Source organism: Hylobates moloch, unplaced genomic scaffold, assembly GCF_009828535.3.
Source record: "Hylobates moloch isolate HMO894 unplaced genomic scaffold, HMol_V3 SCAFFOLD_11, whole genome shotgun sequence".
Classification (NCBI taxonomy): Eukaryota; Metazoa; Chordata; class Mammalia; order Primates; family Hylobatidae; genus Hylobates; species Hylobates moloch.
Window position 1 is genome coordinate 513,799 of NW_026652286.1, and position 18,664 is coordinate 532,462.

General features: G+C 42.3%; 1 protein-coding gene and 1 pseudogene across 2 annotated transcripts in view; one reads left to right on the forward strand and one right to left on the reverse strand.

Moving 5' to 3' along the window:
• The window catches only part of FNBP4 (formin binding protein 4), a 41,940-nt gene that overhangs the window by 17,569 nt on the left and 5,707 nt on the right, over positions 1 to 18,664 (forward strand). For both annotated transcript variants that reach the window (XM_032165930.2, XM_032165929.2), the window contains exons 9-15: positions 2,996 to 3,120; positions 5,635 to 5,739; positions 7,106 to 7,239; positions 8,215 to 8,402; positions 15,341 to 15,651; positions 15,947 to 16,091; positions 16,807 to 17,147. In XM_032165930.2, coding sequence (XP_032021821.1) covers positions 2,996 to 3,120; positions 5,635 to 5,739; positions 7,106 to 7,239; positions 8,215 to 8,402; positions 15,341 to 15,651; positions 15,947 to 16,091; positions 16,807 to 17,147 — 1,349 coding nt within the window. The remainder of the gene's footprint in view (positions 1 to 2,995; positions 3,121 to 5,634; positions 5,740 to 7,105; positions 7,240 to 8,214; positions 8,403 to 15,340; positions 15,652 to 15,946; positions 16,092 to 16,806; positions 17,148 to 18,664) is intronic.
• Positions 12,480 to 12,571, reverse strand: LOC116477590 (small nucleolar RNA U13; annotated as a pseudogene).

Genomic DNA, 18,664 nt, shown 5'->3' on the forward strand with positions numbered 1-18,664 from the left:
CTGTGTACTTGCCCTCCAGAACATTCTAGTCTTTAACTCTAGCCATCCTTAAAATTGTTAAATTCTTGGACCTGCCACCAGATAGAAGACTTTTAATACATAACGGCATTAAAAATTAATAAATGGGGCCGGGCGCGATGGCTCACGCTTGTAATCCCAGCACTTTGGGAGGCCGAGGCGGGCGGATCACGAGGTCAGGAGATCGAGACCACAGTGAAACCCTGTCTCTACTAAAAATACAAAAAATTAGCCGGGCGTGGTGGCGGGCGGGCGCCTGTAGTCCCAGCTACTCGGAGAGGCTGAGGCAGGAGAATGGCGTGAACCCAGGAGGCGGAGGTTGCAGTGAGCCGAAATTGCGCCACTGCACTCCAGCCTGGGCGACAGAGCGAGACTCCGTCTCAAAAAAAAAAAAAAAATTAATAAATGGGATTAGTGGGAAGATTTTGTTTCAGAGAATTTGATAATAAAGAGAGAATATTAATGATCAGGTAAAAGGAGAGCCAGGCTATTATAAGGTTAAAGACTTAATAAAAAGTTTTAGGCCGGATGCACTGGCTCACCTTTAATCCCAGCATTTTGGGAGGCTGAGGCAGGAGGATTACTTGAGTTCAGGAGTTCAAGACCAAACTGGGCAACATAGTGAGACTTTATCTCTACTAAAAAACAAAAAATGAGGCTGGAGGAGGTCAAGACTGCAATAAGCTGTGAGCATACCACTAAACTCCCACCTGGGCAACAGAGTAAGACTGTGCCTCAAAAAAAGAGCCAGGTGCCATGTCTCACATCTGTAATCCCAGCAGTTTGGGAGGCTGAGGTGGACAAATCACTTGAGGCCAGGAGTTTGAAACCAGCCCGGCCGACATGGCAAAACCCTGTCTCTACTAAAAAAAAAAAAAAAAATTAGCTGGACATGGTGGCAAATGCCTGAAGCCCCAGCTACTTGGAAGGCTGAGACAGGAGAATTGCTTGAACCCAGGAGGTTGATGTTGCAATGAGCCAAGCTAGCTCCACTTTTCGCCAGCCTGGGCAACAAAGATTCCATCTCAAAAAAAAAAAGTTTAAAATATTAAAAGCCATTTAAAGTCACATTTTTACTTCTAATCCTGAAGATGAAGGATTAACCAAAGTAGCGGTTTTCACATTTGAGGTATTTTTGGCTTCTTAAAAAATTATTATTATTTTTTAGATGGAGTTTTGCTCTTGTTGCCCAGGCTGGACTGCAATGGTGCAATCTCGGCTCACTGCAACCTCCACCTCCCATGTTCAAGCGATTCTCCTGCCTCCGCCACCTGAGTAGCTGGGATTACAGGCGCCCAGCACCACGCCCAGCTAATTTTTTGTATTTTTAGTAAAGGCAGGGTTTCGCCGTGTTGGCCAGGCTGGTCTTGAACTGACCTCAGGTGATCCACCTGCCTCGGCCTCCCAAAGTGCTGGGATTACAGGCGTGAGGCACCGTGCCCGGCCATTTTTGGCTTTTTAACTGGCAGTCATTTAGACTGTGTGAATTAGTTTGAGTATGCAGGTGTTGCAAAGCAAAGATAAAAGAGTTCATATTGTGTGCTCCGTTTAAGTTGGTAGACCTCTTCTCTTTTGGAGATTCCCATTACCAATAGCACCAACTAGGCAGGTGGGTTCAATATAGATGTCTGTAGGTCTTCACCAGTTCAGGAAGGAAGTTACCAGATGGTTTAAAAATAATGATGCATGCCGGGCGTGGTGGCTAATGCCTGTAATGCCAGCACTTTGAGAGGCCTAGCCGGGCGGATCACCAGTCAGGAGTTCGAGACTAGCCTGATTAACATGGTTAAACCCAATCTCTACTAAAACTACAAAATTAGCCAGGCTTGGTGGCACATGCCTGTAATCCCAGTTACTTGGGAGGCTGAGGCAGGAGAATCACTTGAACCTGGGAGGTAGAGGTTGCAGTGAGCTAAGATCATGCCACTCTACTCCAGCCTGGGCAACAAGTGTGAAACTCTGTCTCAAAAAAAAAAAAAAATTATGATGCAGCCTGGGTGCAGTGCTTACACCTATAATCCCAGCACATTGGGAGGCTGAGGCAGGCAGATTGCATGAGTCCAGGAGTTCAAGACCAGCCTGGGCAACATGGCAAAACCCCATCTCTACTAAAAATACAAAAATTAGCTGAACACAGTGGCACCTGCCTGTAGTCCCAGCTACTTGGGAGGCTGAGGTGGGAGGATCCATTGAGCCTAGGAGGTCGAGGCTGCGGTGAGCCGAGATCATGCCACTGCACTCCAGTCTGGGCAACAGAATGAGACCCTGTCTCTAAAAAATAATAATGCTAATAATGTTGCTCTTTTGAGCACCTTCCCCTGCAACTTGTTAAAGAATTCTTACATACTCAGGTTTGCTGTCTAGCTGTTGCAAGTAATTGAAGCAGTGGTATTCTGGAAGAGAAGATTAGAAAAGGTGTTAAGGAGAAGGGGAAAGCAGAAACTTCAGGGTAATTTGTTAGGCTACAGTAAATTTTACTTACAGATGTATTTTAAGAAAGTTGATTATAAAGGATTTTTATTTTATTTATTTATTTTTTGAGTTGGAATCTCACTCTGTCACCCAGGCTGGAGTGCAATGGCACAATCTCGGCTCACTGCAATCTCTGCCTCTCGGGTTCAAGCAAATCTCCTGCCTCAGCTGGGACTACAGGCACATGCCACCACGCGTGGCTAATTTTTTGAATTTTTAGTAGAGACAGGGTTCTACTGTGTTAGCCAGGATGGTCTCGTGATCTGCTCACCTCCAAATGCCAAAGTGGTGGGATTACAGGCGTGAGCCACTGCGCCCGGCCCTGAATTGTTTTTGGGTTATAAAGACAGTAGGCTGACATGTTTGAAGAGTTTTAACAAATAAGTAAAACAGGCAAGAGAGGAAGAACTAATAATCTTTTGCAGATATCTGCTATGGGGAAAATGTATATAGTGTTCTGTAAGTATTGGTACTTTGGTTTAATTTTACATGTTTTCTTTTACAGCAATTGGTGCTGAAAATTCAGAAAAAATAGATGAGAATTCAGATAAAGAGGTGGAAGTAGAAGAATCTCCAGAGAAAATAAAAGTACAAACAACACCAAAAGTGGAAGAAGAACAGGATTTGAAAGTATGTATATTACTTAATGCAACTTGACAAATTTTTATTATTATTATTATTATTATTATTATCATTATTTTGAGACGGAGTCTTGCCCTGTCACCAAGGCTGGAGTGCAGTGGCACGATCTCAGCTCACTGCAACCACTGCCTCCTGGGTTCAAGCTATTCTCCGGCTTCAGCCTCCGCAGTAGCTGGGATTACAGGCATGCACCACCATTCCCAGCTAATTTTTGTATTTTTAGTAGAAATGGGGTTTCACCATGTTGGCCAGGCTGGTCTTGACCTCCTGGCCTCGTGATTCCCCCACCTTGGCCTCCCAAAGTGCTGGGATTACAGGCGTGAGCCACCGCGCCTGGCCTGCCAAATTTTTTTTTTTTCTTTTTTTTTTGTTTCCAAGACGGAGTCTTGCTCTGCCATCCAGGCTGGAGTGCAGTGGCCTGATCTTGGCTCACTGCACCCTCTGCCTCCCAGGTGCAAGCACTTCTGCCTCAGCCTCCCAAGTAGCTGAGATTACAGGCACCCAACACCACGCCTGGCAAGTTGTTTTTTTGTTTGTTTGTTTGTTTTTTTTTTGAGATGGAGTCTTGCTCTGTTGCCCAGGCTGGAGTGCAGTGGCACGATCTCAGCTCACTGCAAGCTCCGCCTCCTGGGTTCACACCATTCTCCTGCCTCAGCCTCCCGAGTAGCTGGGACTACAGATGCCCGCCACCACGCCTGGCTAATTTTTTAGTAGAGACGGGGTTTCACCGTGTTAGCCAGGACGGTCTTGATCTCCTGACCTAGTGATCCACCTGCCTCAGCCTCCCAAAGTGCTGGGATTACAGGCGTGAGCCACTGCACCGGGCCCCAATTTTTTTTTTTTAGTGCCATTTAACTGCTTTCTGTTAACAAGTAGTAAAAGTAATCTTTACTGTTTCCAAACCTAAATTGTTTACTTGGTTAGGGTGAAAAGATCATATTTAAGTCTGAAATAATTAAGGCTGACTTAATACTGAGAAATTATCTAAAATTCTAACTGCTCAATTGCTTTCTTCAAATTAAGCCTCTGTTTAAGAAGCAGTAGCTTATAGGCTTCTCTAGTTTGGGAGAAAAGTCACAGATTTAATTCCTGTGTGAAATACTTGTCTTTACACAAAGGCAAATTTAGTTTGAATTGCATTTCTAACCTAATCTCATGGGAGAGTTGGACCAAATAAGTATTGGCTATTTAAGGGTGGTCTGTTGGAAAAACCACTTAACATATTCTTTTGACTTGACAGAGTATCCAGTTACTAGTTAGGGAACAACCAAGTAGAAGGGACTGGAATAATTAATTTTGTTTCAGGCTTCAGCAGGTGGCTAATATAAGTAATTAATGGACAAATGGCAATTTGACAATATTGGTATTTATATCATTCAGGATCTATTTTTTCCAGCTTTGTTGAGCTGTAATTGACTATACATATATCTTGCATGTACTATGTCATAATTTGTTATATGTATATATTATGATATGATTATCACAAACCAAGTAAAGTAACTTACATATCACCTTACCTTGGAGAGTTGTCTTGTGTTTGTATGTGGGGATAACACATAAGATCTATACTCTTAACAAATTTCAGGTATAACAATACCTGAAACAATACCTGTAGTCACCATGCTGTGCTTTAGATTTCCAAATTTTTAATTTTTTTTTTTGAGATGGAGTCTTGCTCTGTCACCAGGCTATAGTGCAGTGGCTTGATCTCAGCTCACTGCAACCTCTGCCTCCAGGGTCAAGCAATTCTCCTGCCTCAGCCTCCCGAGTAGCTGGGACTACAGGTGTGCACCACCACGCCCACCTAATTTTTGTATTTTTAGTAGAGACGGGGTTTCACGATGTTGGCGAGGATGGTCTCTATCTCTTGACCTTGTGATCCGCCTGCCTTAGCCTCCCAAAGCGCTGGGATTACAGGTGTGAGCCACCACACCCGGCCCCAAAATTTATTTTATAACTGAAAGTTTGTATTCTTTGACCAACATCTCCCCATATCCCCCTGTCTCCAGCCCCCAGCAACCACCATTCTGATTCTACTCTTTGAGTTTAGCTTTTCAATATTGGGATCCATTTGCAACTGTTGAATTCCATGTTGTATTAGAATGCATTATGATGGGCTGGGCACAGTGGCTCACATCTGTAATCTCAGCACTTTCGGAGACTAAGGAGGGAGGCTGACTTGAGACCAGGAGTTCAGGAGCACCCTGGGCAATAGCAAGACCTTTGTCTGAAACAAAATAATTGTTTTGAACAATTTTTAAAATGCATTGTGATTATGTAGATATGCATTTGATTCCTGTCATTATTTGTCACTTTGTTATTTGTATTATGTTACTATAAATTAGAATTTTATATTCTGGATAACTAAATACAGCTGTTTGGGGAAGGCTGTTTATAGGCAGACCCATATTTCTAATGTCTATAAGAATAAATGAAGGATTGTACATAATACAGAAAATGTTACGGATTCTAGTTTTACTTTTTTTCTTTTTTGCATTGTAGTTTCAGATTGGAGAACTGGCAAATACCCTGACAAGTAAATTTGAATTTCTAGGCATTAATAGACAATCCATCTCCAACTTTCATGTGCTGCTCTTACAGACTGAGGTAAGTCCTTTTTTTTTTTTTTTTTTTGGCATAAACAGTTAAGTGTTTGAATGAAATGCTGTATGTGTTATGACTCTGTCTTGCTTACGTTTTAAGCCTAAATTTAAATTTTTAACCTTGAAGAATATTTGAGCCAACAATCCAGGAAATAAAACTGTATTAACCAAAGCACAGTAAATAGACTTTTTTCTCACAAATTAAAATTATATTCTCATGGTCAGATGAGGCCATGTAATGTTGTGAAGGTGTAAGTGTTAAAGCATTATAAGTCTGTTTAAAAAGAGAAGTTGAGTCCTGTTTGTAACCTGCATACTTTACAAAATGGCAGGGCAGGATTAGGTAAGGAGCTCCTGTGGGAAGCTGACTAATTTTCTTAAGAACTGAACCCTTGGCCAGGCACGGTGGCTCACACCTGTAATCCCAGCACTTTGGGAGGCCGAGGCAGGTGGATCACCAAGGTCAGGAGTTCGAGACCAGCCTGACCAACATGGTGAAACTCCATCTCTACTAAAAATACAAAATTAGCCAGGCGTGGTGGCACACGCCTGTAATCCCAGCTACTCGGGAAGCTGAGGCAGGAGGATCGCTTGAACCCAGGAGGTGGAGGTTGCGAGCAAAGATTGCTCCACTGTACTCTAGCCTGGGCGAGACAGCCAGAGTCCGAGTCCATCTCAAAATAAAAAAATAAGAAAAAAAGAACTGAACCCTTAACTGTGATTACTAACAGTACTGGAATAAGTGAACTATCTCCCCAAAAAAGTAAAACTACTGGGGAAACCAATCTTAATAAGTCCAAAGGGGAAGACAAAACCACTGCTACTCATTTTCACACATATTGGAGAGTTGGTAGTGTAAAAATATACCGGAGGCCAATTTCATTTTTCAGAACTCTGCTGTGTACTTAAGATGTTTTTTGAGACGGAGTTTCACTCTTGTCATCCAGGCTGGAGTGCAGTGGCACAATCTTGGCTCACCACAACCTCCGCCTCCTGGGTTCAATTGATTCTTCTGCCTCAGCCTCCCAAGTAGCTGGGATTACAGGTGCCTGCCACCACGCCCAGCTAATTTTTGTATTTTTAGTAGAGACAGGGTCTCACCTTGTTGGCCAGGCTGGTCTTGAACTCCTGACCTCAGGTGATCCAGCCGCCTCAGCCTCCCAAAGTGTTGGGATTACAGGCGTGAGCCACCGTGCCCGGCCTTAAGATTATTTCATGAGATGAAGATGGGGTTTATTTTCCTCTCTGGTCTACTCTCCTGCCAGAGCACAGGGATATAGTCTTGGAACAGAAGGCTTATATCTAACCCTTTGCCTGTGTCTCCTGACATATAATAATAAGTCTTTAACTTATTTGTCTGTTTATTCTAGACTCGAATTGCAGACTGGCGGGAAGGGGCTCTTAATGGAAACTACCTTAAACGAAAACTTCAGGATGCAGCAGAACAACTAAAACAGTATGAAATAAACGCCACTCCTAAAGGCTGGTCCTGCCACTGGGACAGGTACGCACTCTTCTCCCCTTTTCACCTTTCACCTTTGACATCTCAGACATGATTTGTGATCACCACCATCTGACGACATGACAGCCTGTCTGGAGACTGAGAGCAGCTGCAGTTAGCGGTGCTGGGCAGGCAAAGCACCGCAAGCACAAAGTTTGGCCAGCCACACATTGGAGAAACAAAAGCAATGTTTAAAGTGTTCCATGTAACGGATTTTTTCCCAAGATACGGACAAAGCTGGTTTTTACTCTCCAGAGTGTTGCACGGAGTAGGGCGGGCTTGGGGGTTAAGCGCATGCGAGAGCTCTGTGCGCTTTACAGGACCTCTGGAAGCAACTACTCCTGATTAACCTCGGTGAAGTTAAGGAAAACTTCGTGGCTGAAGATGTGAATGAAGAACAAGATTACTATCCTCTGCCAGCAGGTCAGATGAAAACATTTCTTTATATATTTGGCTTTTCTTGATTTTTTTTTCGTTATTTGAAATCTTTGCTCTTTTATTTTTCAGCTCCCAGATCCTCTCCCTCTCTTTAGCTTTCACTGTGTTTGATATCAAGAATATGAAATGTGAATTCCACGGTCCAAGAGGGGAAGAGTCACCTTTCACAAACTTCGTTGTTCTCTTCTTTGGAAGGGAAATTAGTGTTCTAGGCGATTGAGTCCCTTCATTAATGAAACTTGAAACCCTGTTATGCATTGGCAAATAACAAAAAAAGAGAAAAGTGTTTTCTAAGTCTCATCTGTTGGAGTGAGAGGGTTCAGGGCTGTATTCACAGAGTTGCTGGCAGTGCAAATAGCTTTGAATTATCCTTGGTTCTGCATTCTCAATTGTCAAAGCTCTTTGTTGCCTTTGTGAATAGCAGTCCATTAAGAGGTTCGTCCCTGTGAGAGCAGACTGCTGTCCTGGGACAGGACCAAATGGAAGTGTCTTTGTAGGAGAACGGGTTTTAAAACATGTGTTTTCTTTCTTGTAATTTAGGGATCATAGACGATATTTCTATGTAAACGAACAGTCGGGCGAGTCTCAGTGGGAGTTTCCAGATGGTGAAGAGGAAGAAGAAGAAAGCCAAGCACAAGAAAGTAGAGATGAGACTCTTGCCAAACAGACCTTGAAAGACAAAACTGGCACTGATTCAAATTCTACAGAATCCTCTGAAACTTCCACAGGTGAGACAATTTACCTTGTACTAATTGGGCCAAAATGACTTTAGAGGAAAAATCTTATTAATTTACATTATTAAAAGAAAAGATTTTATGTCATAATAATATAAGCTTCTGATTGAGAATAGTGGCGTGAACTAAAACAAGGAATGCATGAGTTATTATGGTTGGAAATCAGCATACTATTGTTATCATGTGTAAAACTATGCCCCAAAATGAAAAGATAAGCCAATAGATTTTGATTTTAAAAGATTGTTTTATAACCATTCTATCATGCCACTGACTAAGCTGTGGGTCTCCAAGAATAGGAATGCTTGTGCTAAGGAACTAGATAGTTGAACTGTCAATATATGTGGCATGCTGAGATTTGTTCTACATTTCTATACAACACTTAGTCTGTTCATATTGCAACCTCATTTCTCACCTCCGCTAATCTTACAGAAAGGGTGGTTGGTACAAATCAAAATGATATGAAGAAATGCCATTAGTACTTGTTTCAGAGAAGCAAAATCATTGATCCTGAAAAATCACCAGCAATCTTCTGGTCTAAAACAATTGGCAATAGGATGGCTCATTCCATTTTTAAGGTACTCTTAGAAGAATTTAGTTTAGTTACATACATTTTTTAAAAGATAGGCTTTCATGCTTCTCAGTTCCTTTAGTTTTTAAAAAGTTTCCAATGTGTAAAGAAACTTCCACCTGTTAATCTTAAGAATCGGTAGCTATTTGTTAAACCAATGGCATATGAAGTTAAGAGTCTATGAGTCGTTTCTAAAGTAATAGATCTTTGAAAATTTTAAAAAGTGAAATTTGTCAATAACAGAGTTAAGAGCTGAATTCTTTTGTCTAAAACTTATCCAAATTGATGCTTGTACTCCTGGCTCCCTGATCATAGTAGAAAAGCACTAGTAATGTACCAAATGAAACTGGTTGTGTGCCAGATGATTTTGTTAACTTCTTAAATAGCCTAGAAATCGTCAGTAGGTCACATACAACTGCAGTGGTAATTTTGGAACATAGCAAAAGGCTGATTTTATTCTACTTCACATTTTAGAAGTGCATTTTCTCAAGTTACAGGGCATGTCACTTCCCTTTTACATGAAGAGATTTTCTTTTGAATATTTTTCCTCTCTTTTGGTAGCAGTGATAGATATGACTAATAATATATTGGTTCTTTTTGTTTGCTTTTTAGCAGTTAATGAACTGAAGAGGCTTGATCGTGGTTCTGGATAGGTGGCTCCACTCCTGACCACTGTCAATGTCCCTTATATGTTCCAAAGTTGAAAATTCCACTGTTACCAATTCTGAATGTTCTGTGAACACTTTAGATGAGTATTAAGCTGTTTTCTCCCTTTATGACACACATAGTTGATACTGCCTGGTAAAAGGAGGCTCTTGAGCCATTCCTATTTAATTAAAACAGAACTAGTTGTAGTGTAGGAAAAAGCCACTGATAAAACAGGTTATATTCTTAAGCCTGTCTTTATTGAGAACCCTAGAATTGCAGGATAAACTTGATCTAAGTAAAATCCAAATCTTACACTAAGTTCTGTGAGATTTAAGAGCAATAATCAACAGTTCTAAGCCTAATAAAGAGAGCTCTTAATCAGCTCAGTGGTGGTTAAAACCAGCTGTCTTTTAAAGAAGAGAAAAAACAAAATACAGCAATGCCCTGTCTCTTCAGAAAATTGTTTTAAAAAGTTAGCCAGGCATAGTTAGTGGCCCATGCCTGTAGTCCCAGCTGTTTGGGAGGTTGAGGTGGGAAGATTGCTTGAGCCCAAGATTTTGAGGCTGCAGTAAGCCATAATTGTACCACTGCACTCCAGCCTGAGCGACAGAGAGCAAGACCCTGTCTCAAAAATAAATTGGGGGTGTCAGGCGCGGTGGCTCACGCTTGTAATCCCAGCACTTTGGGAGGCCGAGGCAGGCGGATCACGAGGTCAGGAGATCGAGACCATGGTGAAACCCCGTCTCTACTAAAAAATACAAAAAATTAGCCGGGCGTGGTGGCGGGCGCCTGTAGTCCCAGCTACTTGGAGAGGCTGAGGCAGGAGAATGGCGTGAACCCGGGAGGCGGAGCTTGCAGTGAGCCCAGATTGCGCCACTGCACTCCAGCCTGGGTGACACAGAGCAAGACTCCGTCTCAAAAAAAAATAAAAAATAAAATAAATAAATAAAGTGGGGGAAGGGGTGCAAAATTACACTGTGAGAGAAGCCAAGGAAGTTTCAAAGTTCTATTTATTTTTCTAAGTCATTTTTAATCATTATTTGTTGTTTCAGTGTTTGAATTTAACATTGTGTTTTTAAAGATGGAGTGGGTTCTAAAGATGAGTTGGGTTCAAGATATCCAACATATCTTTTATATTGGGCTTATGTCACTTAGGTGAAGTTTAGCTCCTTTTTCTTTTTAATCTCTATGGAACAATTTATATAATTTCTTGCTTTAAATTGCTAAACTGAGCTCTTCATTCAAAATACTAAACAATAATTTCTCTTTGGGGGGAAAGTTAAGGAAGGCTTTCTATACATAGAAATAAAGATGCCTAGGCCAGGTGTGGTGGCTGATGCCTGTAATCCCAGTACTTTGGGGGGCTGAGGCAGGTGGATCACCTGAGGTCAAGAGTTCAAGACCAGCCTGGGCAACATGGTGAAACCCTGCCTCTACTAAAAGTACGAAAATTAGCTGGGCGTGGTGGCAGGCGCCTGTTGTCCCAGCTACTCGGAGGCTGAGGCACAAGAATCGCTTGAACCTGGGAGGCGAAGGTTGCAGTGAGCCAAGATCACGCCATTGCACTCCAGCCTGGGCGACAGAGCGAAATTCTTATCTAAAAAAAAAAAAACAAAAACAAAAACAAACAAAAAAAAACGCCTAGAGAAACAAGGTTCTTAGGTGCAGTGACTCATTCCTGTAATTCCAGCACTTTGGGAGTTTGAGGCAGGAGGATCACTTGAGCTCAGAAATTCAAAACCAGCCTGGGCAACATGGCAAGACCCCATCTTTGCAGAATATTAGCCTAGCTTGGTGGCATGAGTTTGTGGTCCTAGCTACTTGGAAGGCTGCAGTGGGAAGGATCATTTGAGCCTGGTAGGTTGAAGCTGCAGTGAGCTATATTCACACCATTGCACTCTAGCTTGAACAACAAAGATCCTGTCTCAAAAAGAAAAAGGAAAAATTACAGCTCACAGCTGTAATCCCAGCACTTTGGGAGGCCAAGGCGCGCAGATCACTTGAGGTCAGGAGTTTGAGACCAGCCAACGTGGTAACACCCTGTGTCTACTAAAAATACAAAAATTAGCCAGGTGTCATGGCGGGTGCCTGTAATCCCAGCTACTCGGGAGGCTGAGGCAGGAGAATCGCTTGAACCCAGGAGGCAGAGATTACAGTGAACCGAGATTACACCTCTGCACTCCAGCCTGGGCAACAAAGTGAGACTCTGTCTTAAAAAAAAAAAAAAATTAAGAATTTGTATTCTCATAACATATTCAGTTTTAAGCTTGTAGCTTTTAAATCTTTGCACACGTAATAAAAGCTGTGTAGGCCAAGCGTGGTGGCTCATGCTTGTAATCCCAGCACTTTGGGAGGCTGAGGCAGGAGGATCACCTGAGGTCGGGAGTTCAAGACCAGCTTACCCAATATGTAGAAACCCCACCTCTACTAAAAATACAAAATTAGCCGGGCGTGGTGGCATGCCTGTAATCCTAGCTACTCGGGAGGCTGAGGCAGGAGAATCACTTGAACCCGGGAGGCAGAGCTTGTGGTGGGCCAATATCACACCATTGCACTCCAACCTGGGCAACAAGAGCAAGAGTCCATCTAAAAAAAAAAAAAAAAGCTCTATATACCGCTTTAATCTGTCCTTGGACTGCAGACTTAAATATTCTCTTAAACAGCAAAAATACCAACTAGGTTAAATTTAAAAGCAAGGAGAAGCATCATTGTAATATGACATCTATGTGTATTCAAACTAGAATTATCTGATGGTCTTCGTAAGGTAAAGGAGATAATTGTCATTGCTATGACACAGCTTTTATAATTTGAATAAACTTAGTTGGAGATTCAAGTATTTTTATTGTTTATTTTCATGTGAGACGGGTAATGTGCTGACCTCATAACAAGGTTTGAGGGAGACACATTGTACATGAGAATTTGAAGTGCTTATAAAATACAAAAGCAGAGGCCAGGTGCGATGGCTCACATCTGTAATCCCAGCACTTTGGGAGGCCAAGGCACACAGATCACTGGAGGTCAGGAGTTTGAGACCAGCCTGGCCAACATGGCGAAAACCCCTCTCTTACTAAAAATACAAAAATTAGCCGGATGTGGTGGCATGGGCCTGTAATCCCGGCGACTCGGGAGGCAGAGGCAGGAGAATCGCTTGAACCCTTGAACCTGGGAGGCAGAGGTTGCGGTGAGCCAAGATCGCATCACTGCGCTGTGGCATGGGCAAGAGAATGAGACTCCATCTCAAAAAAAAAAAAGAAAAAAGTATTGGATTCACATATTCTAAAAATGCTCGTTTGTGGCTACATTTATCAAGTCTAGTTTAATCTCATATTTACACAGAGTTGAGTTAATTCTAATTAGCTTTGCTGGAGGTCATAAACCACATTATTAACCTTGAACCGACTCTGTTTCCTTGAGTTCCTCTGCATAATAGCATGTCACCATCATAAACATGTTGGTATTGCATTATGCTTCTAGAGGAGACATCCACCAATATTTGAAAATCTAGCTGGTCCGAATGCAGTGGTGTTTACAACTGATTGATCACAACCAGTTACAGACTTTGTTTCTTCTCCAGTCCTACTGCTTCACTTGACTAGCCTTTTTAAAAAAAGAAAGAAAATGGAGAAAATCTTAACTTATATTTACCCACTATATGTTGTGATTAGTTTAATAGAAGGGAGTTTAATCCTTAATAATTAAGTTAATCCTTAAAGTTTATTAACTTAGTTCTGATGTAGTCCTTGTGTACTATTAGATAATAAGACTACTCGGCCATACTTGACTTTGTCTAAAAGTTAATGCATAAATTAATATTAAATATGGCCAAATACAAAAGTTTAATGAGTCATTTGAGGTCATTTAGCCAGAAAACTGCATTTATGTTCCTGGTGAATTTTTTTCAGTGTACTTTTCCAAAAGTAGCAGTAAGCAGCTGTCTTAAAATAATTAAGGAGACAGTGGGAATGATGTCGTTAAAAGCCTTTTACACAATGTATTGTCTGTCTGTTCCATAAAAAGTAAAACTACTCTATTCGTGACCAGCTTGGGCAACATAGTGAGACTGTCTCTTTAAAAAAAAAAAAAAATTAAAAATTAGCAGATATGGTGATGCACACCTGTAGTCCTAGCAATTCGGGAGGCTGAGGTAGGAAGATCGCTTGAGCCAAGTGTTTGGGGTTAGAATGAGCTATGTTCGCACCACCTACACTCCAGCCTGGGCAACAGAGCAAGACCCAAATGGCTCATGGTTGCTTTGTTTGTTTTACCTTGTTGAGTGCCAGTGTGTATTTTGAGCAAAGCAGTGTAAATGGCCTTCTTGCCCTAGAGTCTTTCATAATTGAGCCTTATTTAATCTACCACTTTTGACAATGAAATTTAACAGGTGACTTCTTCTGGGTATCTACTCCAGGTGAAGTGAGATTTTTTTTTGATTGAGATGTCTAAAGCTCTTGGATTCCTGGTATTTCACCAGGACATCTTAGTAAAACAGGAAGTATCAGATGAGGAATCAGACTTGAGTTCTAGCTCTGGTCTGGCCACTAACATTGATATGATCTTGGGCAAGTTAGTTCCTGCCTGGGTTTCATTACCTTTAACTGAGGAGGTTGAAATAGATGATTTCTCATGTCTCTTCTACTCCTAAATTCTATGATTTTAGGGAGAAAATCCCCTTCAACATTCCTGGGATATATATGTAATAGTCCCATATATTGTGAAACTTCCCTATTGACGATAAAGAGGGCTGGGGAAGGCTAAAAGTAAGTATATCCTATTTTCTCTAATCTTTAAAGGTTTTCCCAGCAGAGAAAAGACAGTAATCAATGATGGCTTTTACAAAGTTTGAGGAAAGCTGATCCTGCAACTTTTCAGCTGCAATTTCATAATGTAGACTTCAGCAACAGCAATTTCAAAACCTCTGCAGTTTTAAAAAATCTGAGTTACATACTTCGAAGATTTATCTTCTTAAATTTCTCTTTTATTGCAAAAGTAAAAATTGCCGTCCCTAACTTTTGTCTCTGTGATTTCACAAATGAATGTAATGTATGCAAGGGTGTGAAGGAATGATATAGTTGCCAGTAGCACCTTGCAAATGGATTTTTAAAATTTAGTAACCCAAATTAAACACAATGGGTAGAACTTTCTTGAGTATTTTGAATGAATACTCTGGGTCGTCTTTACTCACTTTGTCTAGCTCACTAGAAAATAAAGTATGTGGAATAATTATTGCAGGTGCACATTATTCACTCACTCCTTCACTTTTGAAATATACTCCAGACTATTACCTTTTATTTGTATATGTTGAAGCTTGTGAGTGTTTGAAATCAAAAACTTCAAACTACAGATTGAGATGACTGCATTGTCTCGTTGAGTTGATGTAATATTCTTCTACTCATCCATAAATATGGACCCAAAGGACAAGTATAATACAGATGGGGAAGGTGCTATGAAGTACATAAATTTATCTTTCCATGGAAGTCATTTCTGAACTGAGTTGTTGAATATTTTAGCGGTATCAGTATAGAATAGATGCCTGTGGGCCAAATTTTTTTCAAGGAAGGAGCCACTCCCTGCTGTTTGACACCACATTCTACATTGTTTTGTACACTGTGCTAGGTTCCTATAAATGTTTATCTTACTGACCAGTTGAACATTTCTATGAATATAAGCCAGGGAGTTTTTTTCTTGCTTTTTCCCTGACTCTTACCTGTTTTCATAGGTTCTCTTTGTAAAGAATCCTTTTCTGGTCAAGTTTCTTCTTCATCACTCATGCCACTTACTCCATTCTGGACCCTCCTTCAGTCAAATGTTCCTGTGCTTCAACCTCCATTACCCTTGGAAATGCCACCACCCCCACCTCCACCTCCAGAATCACCCCCACCCCCTCCTCCACCACCTCCTCCTGTGGAAGATGGTGAGATCCAGGAGGTAGAGATGGAGGATGAGGGAAGTGAGGAACCCCCTGCCCCAGGAACAGAGGAAGATACCCCTTTGAAACCTTCAGCACAAACCACAGTTGTAACTAGCCAGGTAAGTAATTCCCTTTGGCATTCTGAATGACTTTGAGGACTGGACCATGATTGACACCATGTTTTATTTTAGAAGCATATGTTTAAAGGCCGGGCACGATGGCTCACGCCTATATCCTAGCCCTTTGGGAGGTCGAGGCAGGAGGATTGTTTTAGCCCAGGAGGCTGCAATGAGTCATGATCTCACCACTGCAGCTTGTGCAACAGAATGAGAGCCTGTCTTAAAAAAGGAGGTGGGAGCGGGCTATGTTTTAACCATGGCCTTCAGCCACTGATTACAAATGTTTGTGTTTCAGAGTTCAGTTGATTCCACCATCTCTAGTTCTTCTTCCACTAAAGGAATAAAGAGGAAAGCTACAGAAATTAGTACTGCAGTGGTTCAGAGGTCAGCTACCATTGGCAGTTCTCCAGTTCTCTATAGCCAGTCAGCTATAGCTACAGGTAATTGTGAATAGAGCGTGGTTTTTCCTCAATGTATTGTTTCTTTTCTTTACAGCATTAGATCCCATAACAACTAAAGAAATGTTAAAGGCTCTTGATTGCAAAGACTGTCAGTATGCATTTATTTTATTTAAAAAAAAACAAAAAAAAAACTTTTAACAGTTTAGCTGAACGTGCACAGTGGCTCACACCTATAATCCCAGCACTTTGGGAGTTTGAGGCAAGCGGATTGCTTGAGCTCGGGAGTTGGAGACCAGCCTGAGCAACACGGCAAAAGCCTGTCTACAAAAAAGACAAAAAATAGCCAGGTGTGGTAGTCTGCACCTGTAGTCCCGGCTACTCGGGAGACTGAGGTGGGAGGATCACTTGAGCCCTGGAGTTTGAGGCTGCAGTGAACTGTGATCACACTGCTATACTTCATCCAGTCTGGGCGACAGAGCAAAACTCTGTCTCAAAAACACAAAAAACGTTCAGCACATATCCTTCCAAATTGTCTTTTGTATATTTATGTACATTGGTGATTTTGGTGTATAGGTAGTTTAATGCCAAGGTATTCAAAATTAATATATTTTGCTACTAGCAAATATGGCTGTTTTTTAGAAAAGGATATATTGGAATCATTTTCTATGTGATCTAATCCCCACTTCTCTTTTCGTTGCATCTGTTCTTGTCATGATGTCCTTTTTATAGTATCATTTTATGTTTTCTGTGTTAGGTCACCAGGCAGCAGGGATTGGAAACCAGGCAACAGGAATTGGACATCAGACAATACCAGTTAGCCATCCAGCAGCAGGAATGGGTCATCAGGCCAGAGGAATGAGCCTGCAGTCAAATTACCTTGGACTAGCGGCAGCACCTGCAATTATGAGTTATGCAGAATGTTCTGTCCCAATTGGAGCGACTGCTCCCTCATTGCAGCCAGTTCAGGCCCGAGGTGCTGTGCCTACCACTGCCATTATAGAACCACCACCACCACCTCCTCCTCCTCCTCCACCACCACCACCAGCTCCCAAAATGCCACCACCTGAAAAGACGAAAAAAGGAAAGAAAGACAAGGTATAATAAATTTCCCTTTTTAAAAATTTTTTTAAAAGATTTTATTCGGCCGGGCGCAGTGGCTCACGCTTGTAATCCCAGCACTTTGGGAGGCCGAGGCGGGCGGATCACGAGGTCAGCAGATCGAGACCACGGTGAAACCCCGTCTCTACTAAAAATACAAAAAATTAGCCGGGCGTGGTGGCGGGCGCCTGTAGTCCCAGCTACTCGGAGAGGCTGAGGCAGGAGAATGGCGTGAACCCGGGAGGCGGAGCTTGCAGTGAGCCGAGATTGCGCCACTGCACTCCAGCCTGGGCGACAGAGCCAGACTCCGTCTCAAAAAAAAAAAAAAGATTTTATTGAGGTTATATTCACATAACATAAAATTAACCATTTTCAGGCTGGGCACTGTGGCTCACGCCTGTAATCCCAGCACTTTGGGAGGCCGAGGCAGGCAGATCACTTGAGGTCAGAAGTTCGAGACCAGCCTGTCCAACATGGTGAAACCCCGTCTCTACTAAAAATACAAAAATTAGCCGGGCCTGGTGGCACGCACCTGTAATCCCTGCTACTCGGGAGGCTGAGGCAGGAGAATCGCTTGAACCCAGGAGTCAGAGGTTGCAGTGAGCCAGGATCACAGTACTGCACTCCAGGCTGGGTGACAGAGCAAGACTCCATCTCAAAAAAAAGAAAGAAAGAAAAGAAATTGAAATGTCCAGCTTACTTTCTCAGTGGGGGGACCTTATTGAAGAAATCTGTTTGTCTCAAGCGCTGGGAGGAGAATCAGCTTGGGCCCCCATACCTAGTCCTCACATGAGTACAGTACTCAGTCATGTCAACTCCTACTTGTTGAGCCAGCATCACCCAGACAGGTCTTCAAACATACAACTGCTTCTCTTAAAAAACAGGGATAAGCTATTAAAGAGGCTGAGGCGGGAGAGTCGCTTGAACCTGGGAGGCTGAGGTTGCAGGGAGCTGAGATTGTACCACTGCATGCCAGCCTGGGTGACAAGAGTGAAACTTTGGGCCGGGCGCGGTGGCTCACCCTTGTAATCCCAGCACTTTGGGAGGCCGAGGCGGGCGGATCAGGAGGTCAGGAGATCGAGACCACGGTGAAACCCCGTCTCTACTAAAAATACAAAAAAATTAGCCGGGCATGGCTGCGGGCGCCTGTAGTCCCAGCTACTCGGAGAGGCTGAGGCAGGAGAATGGCGTGAACCCGGGAGGCGGAGCTTGCAGTGAGCCGAGATCGCGCCACTGCACTCCAGCCTGGGCGACAGAGCGAGACACCATCTCAAAAAAAAAAAAAAAAAAAAAAGTGAAACTTTGTCTTAAAAAAAAAGGGGGTGGGGGGATAAAAATTGGTCTTACAGACAAAAAAAAAAAAAACTCTCTGTTTTGTAGAACCTTTCTTCTGGCAGGGGGTGGCTTGGGAGTAGATAAGGGAAAAATACATCTATGATAAATATTTTTTTTTCCTTTTTTTTTTTTTGAGTCGGAGACACCCACCACCACCCCCGGCTAATAGGGCAATTTGC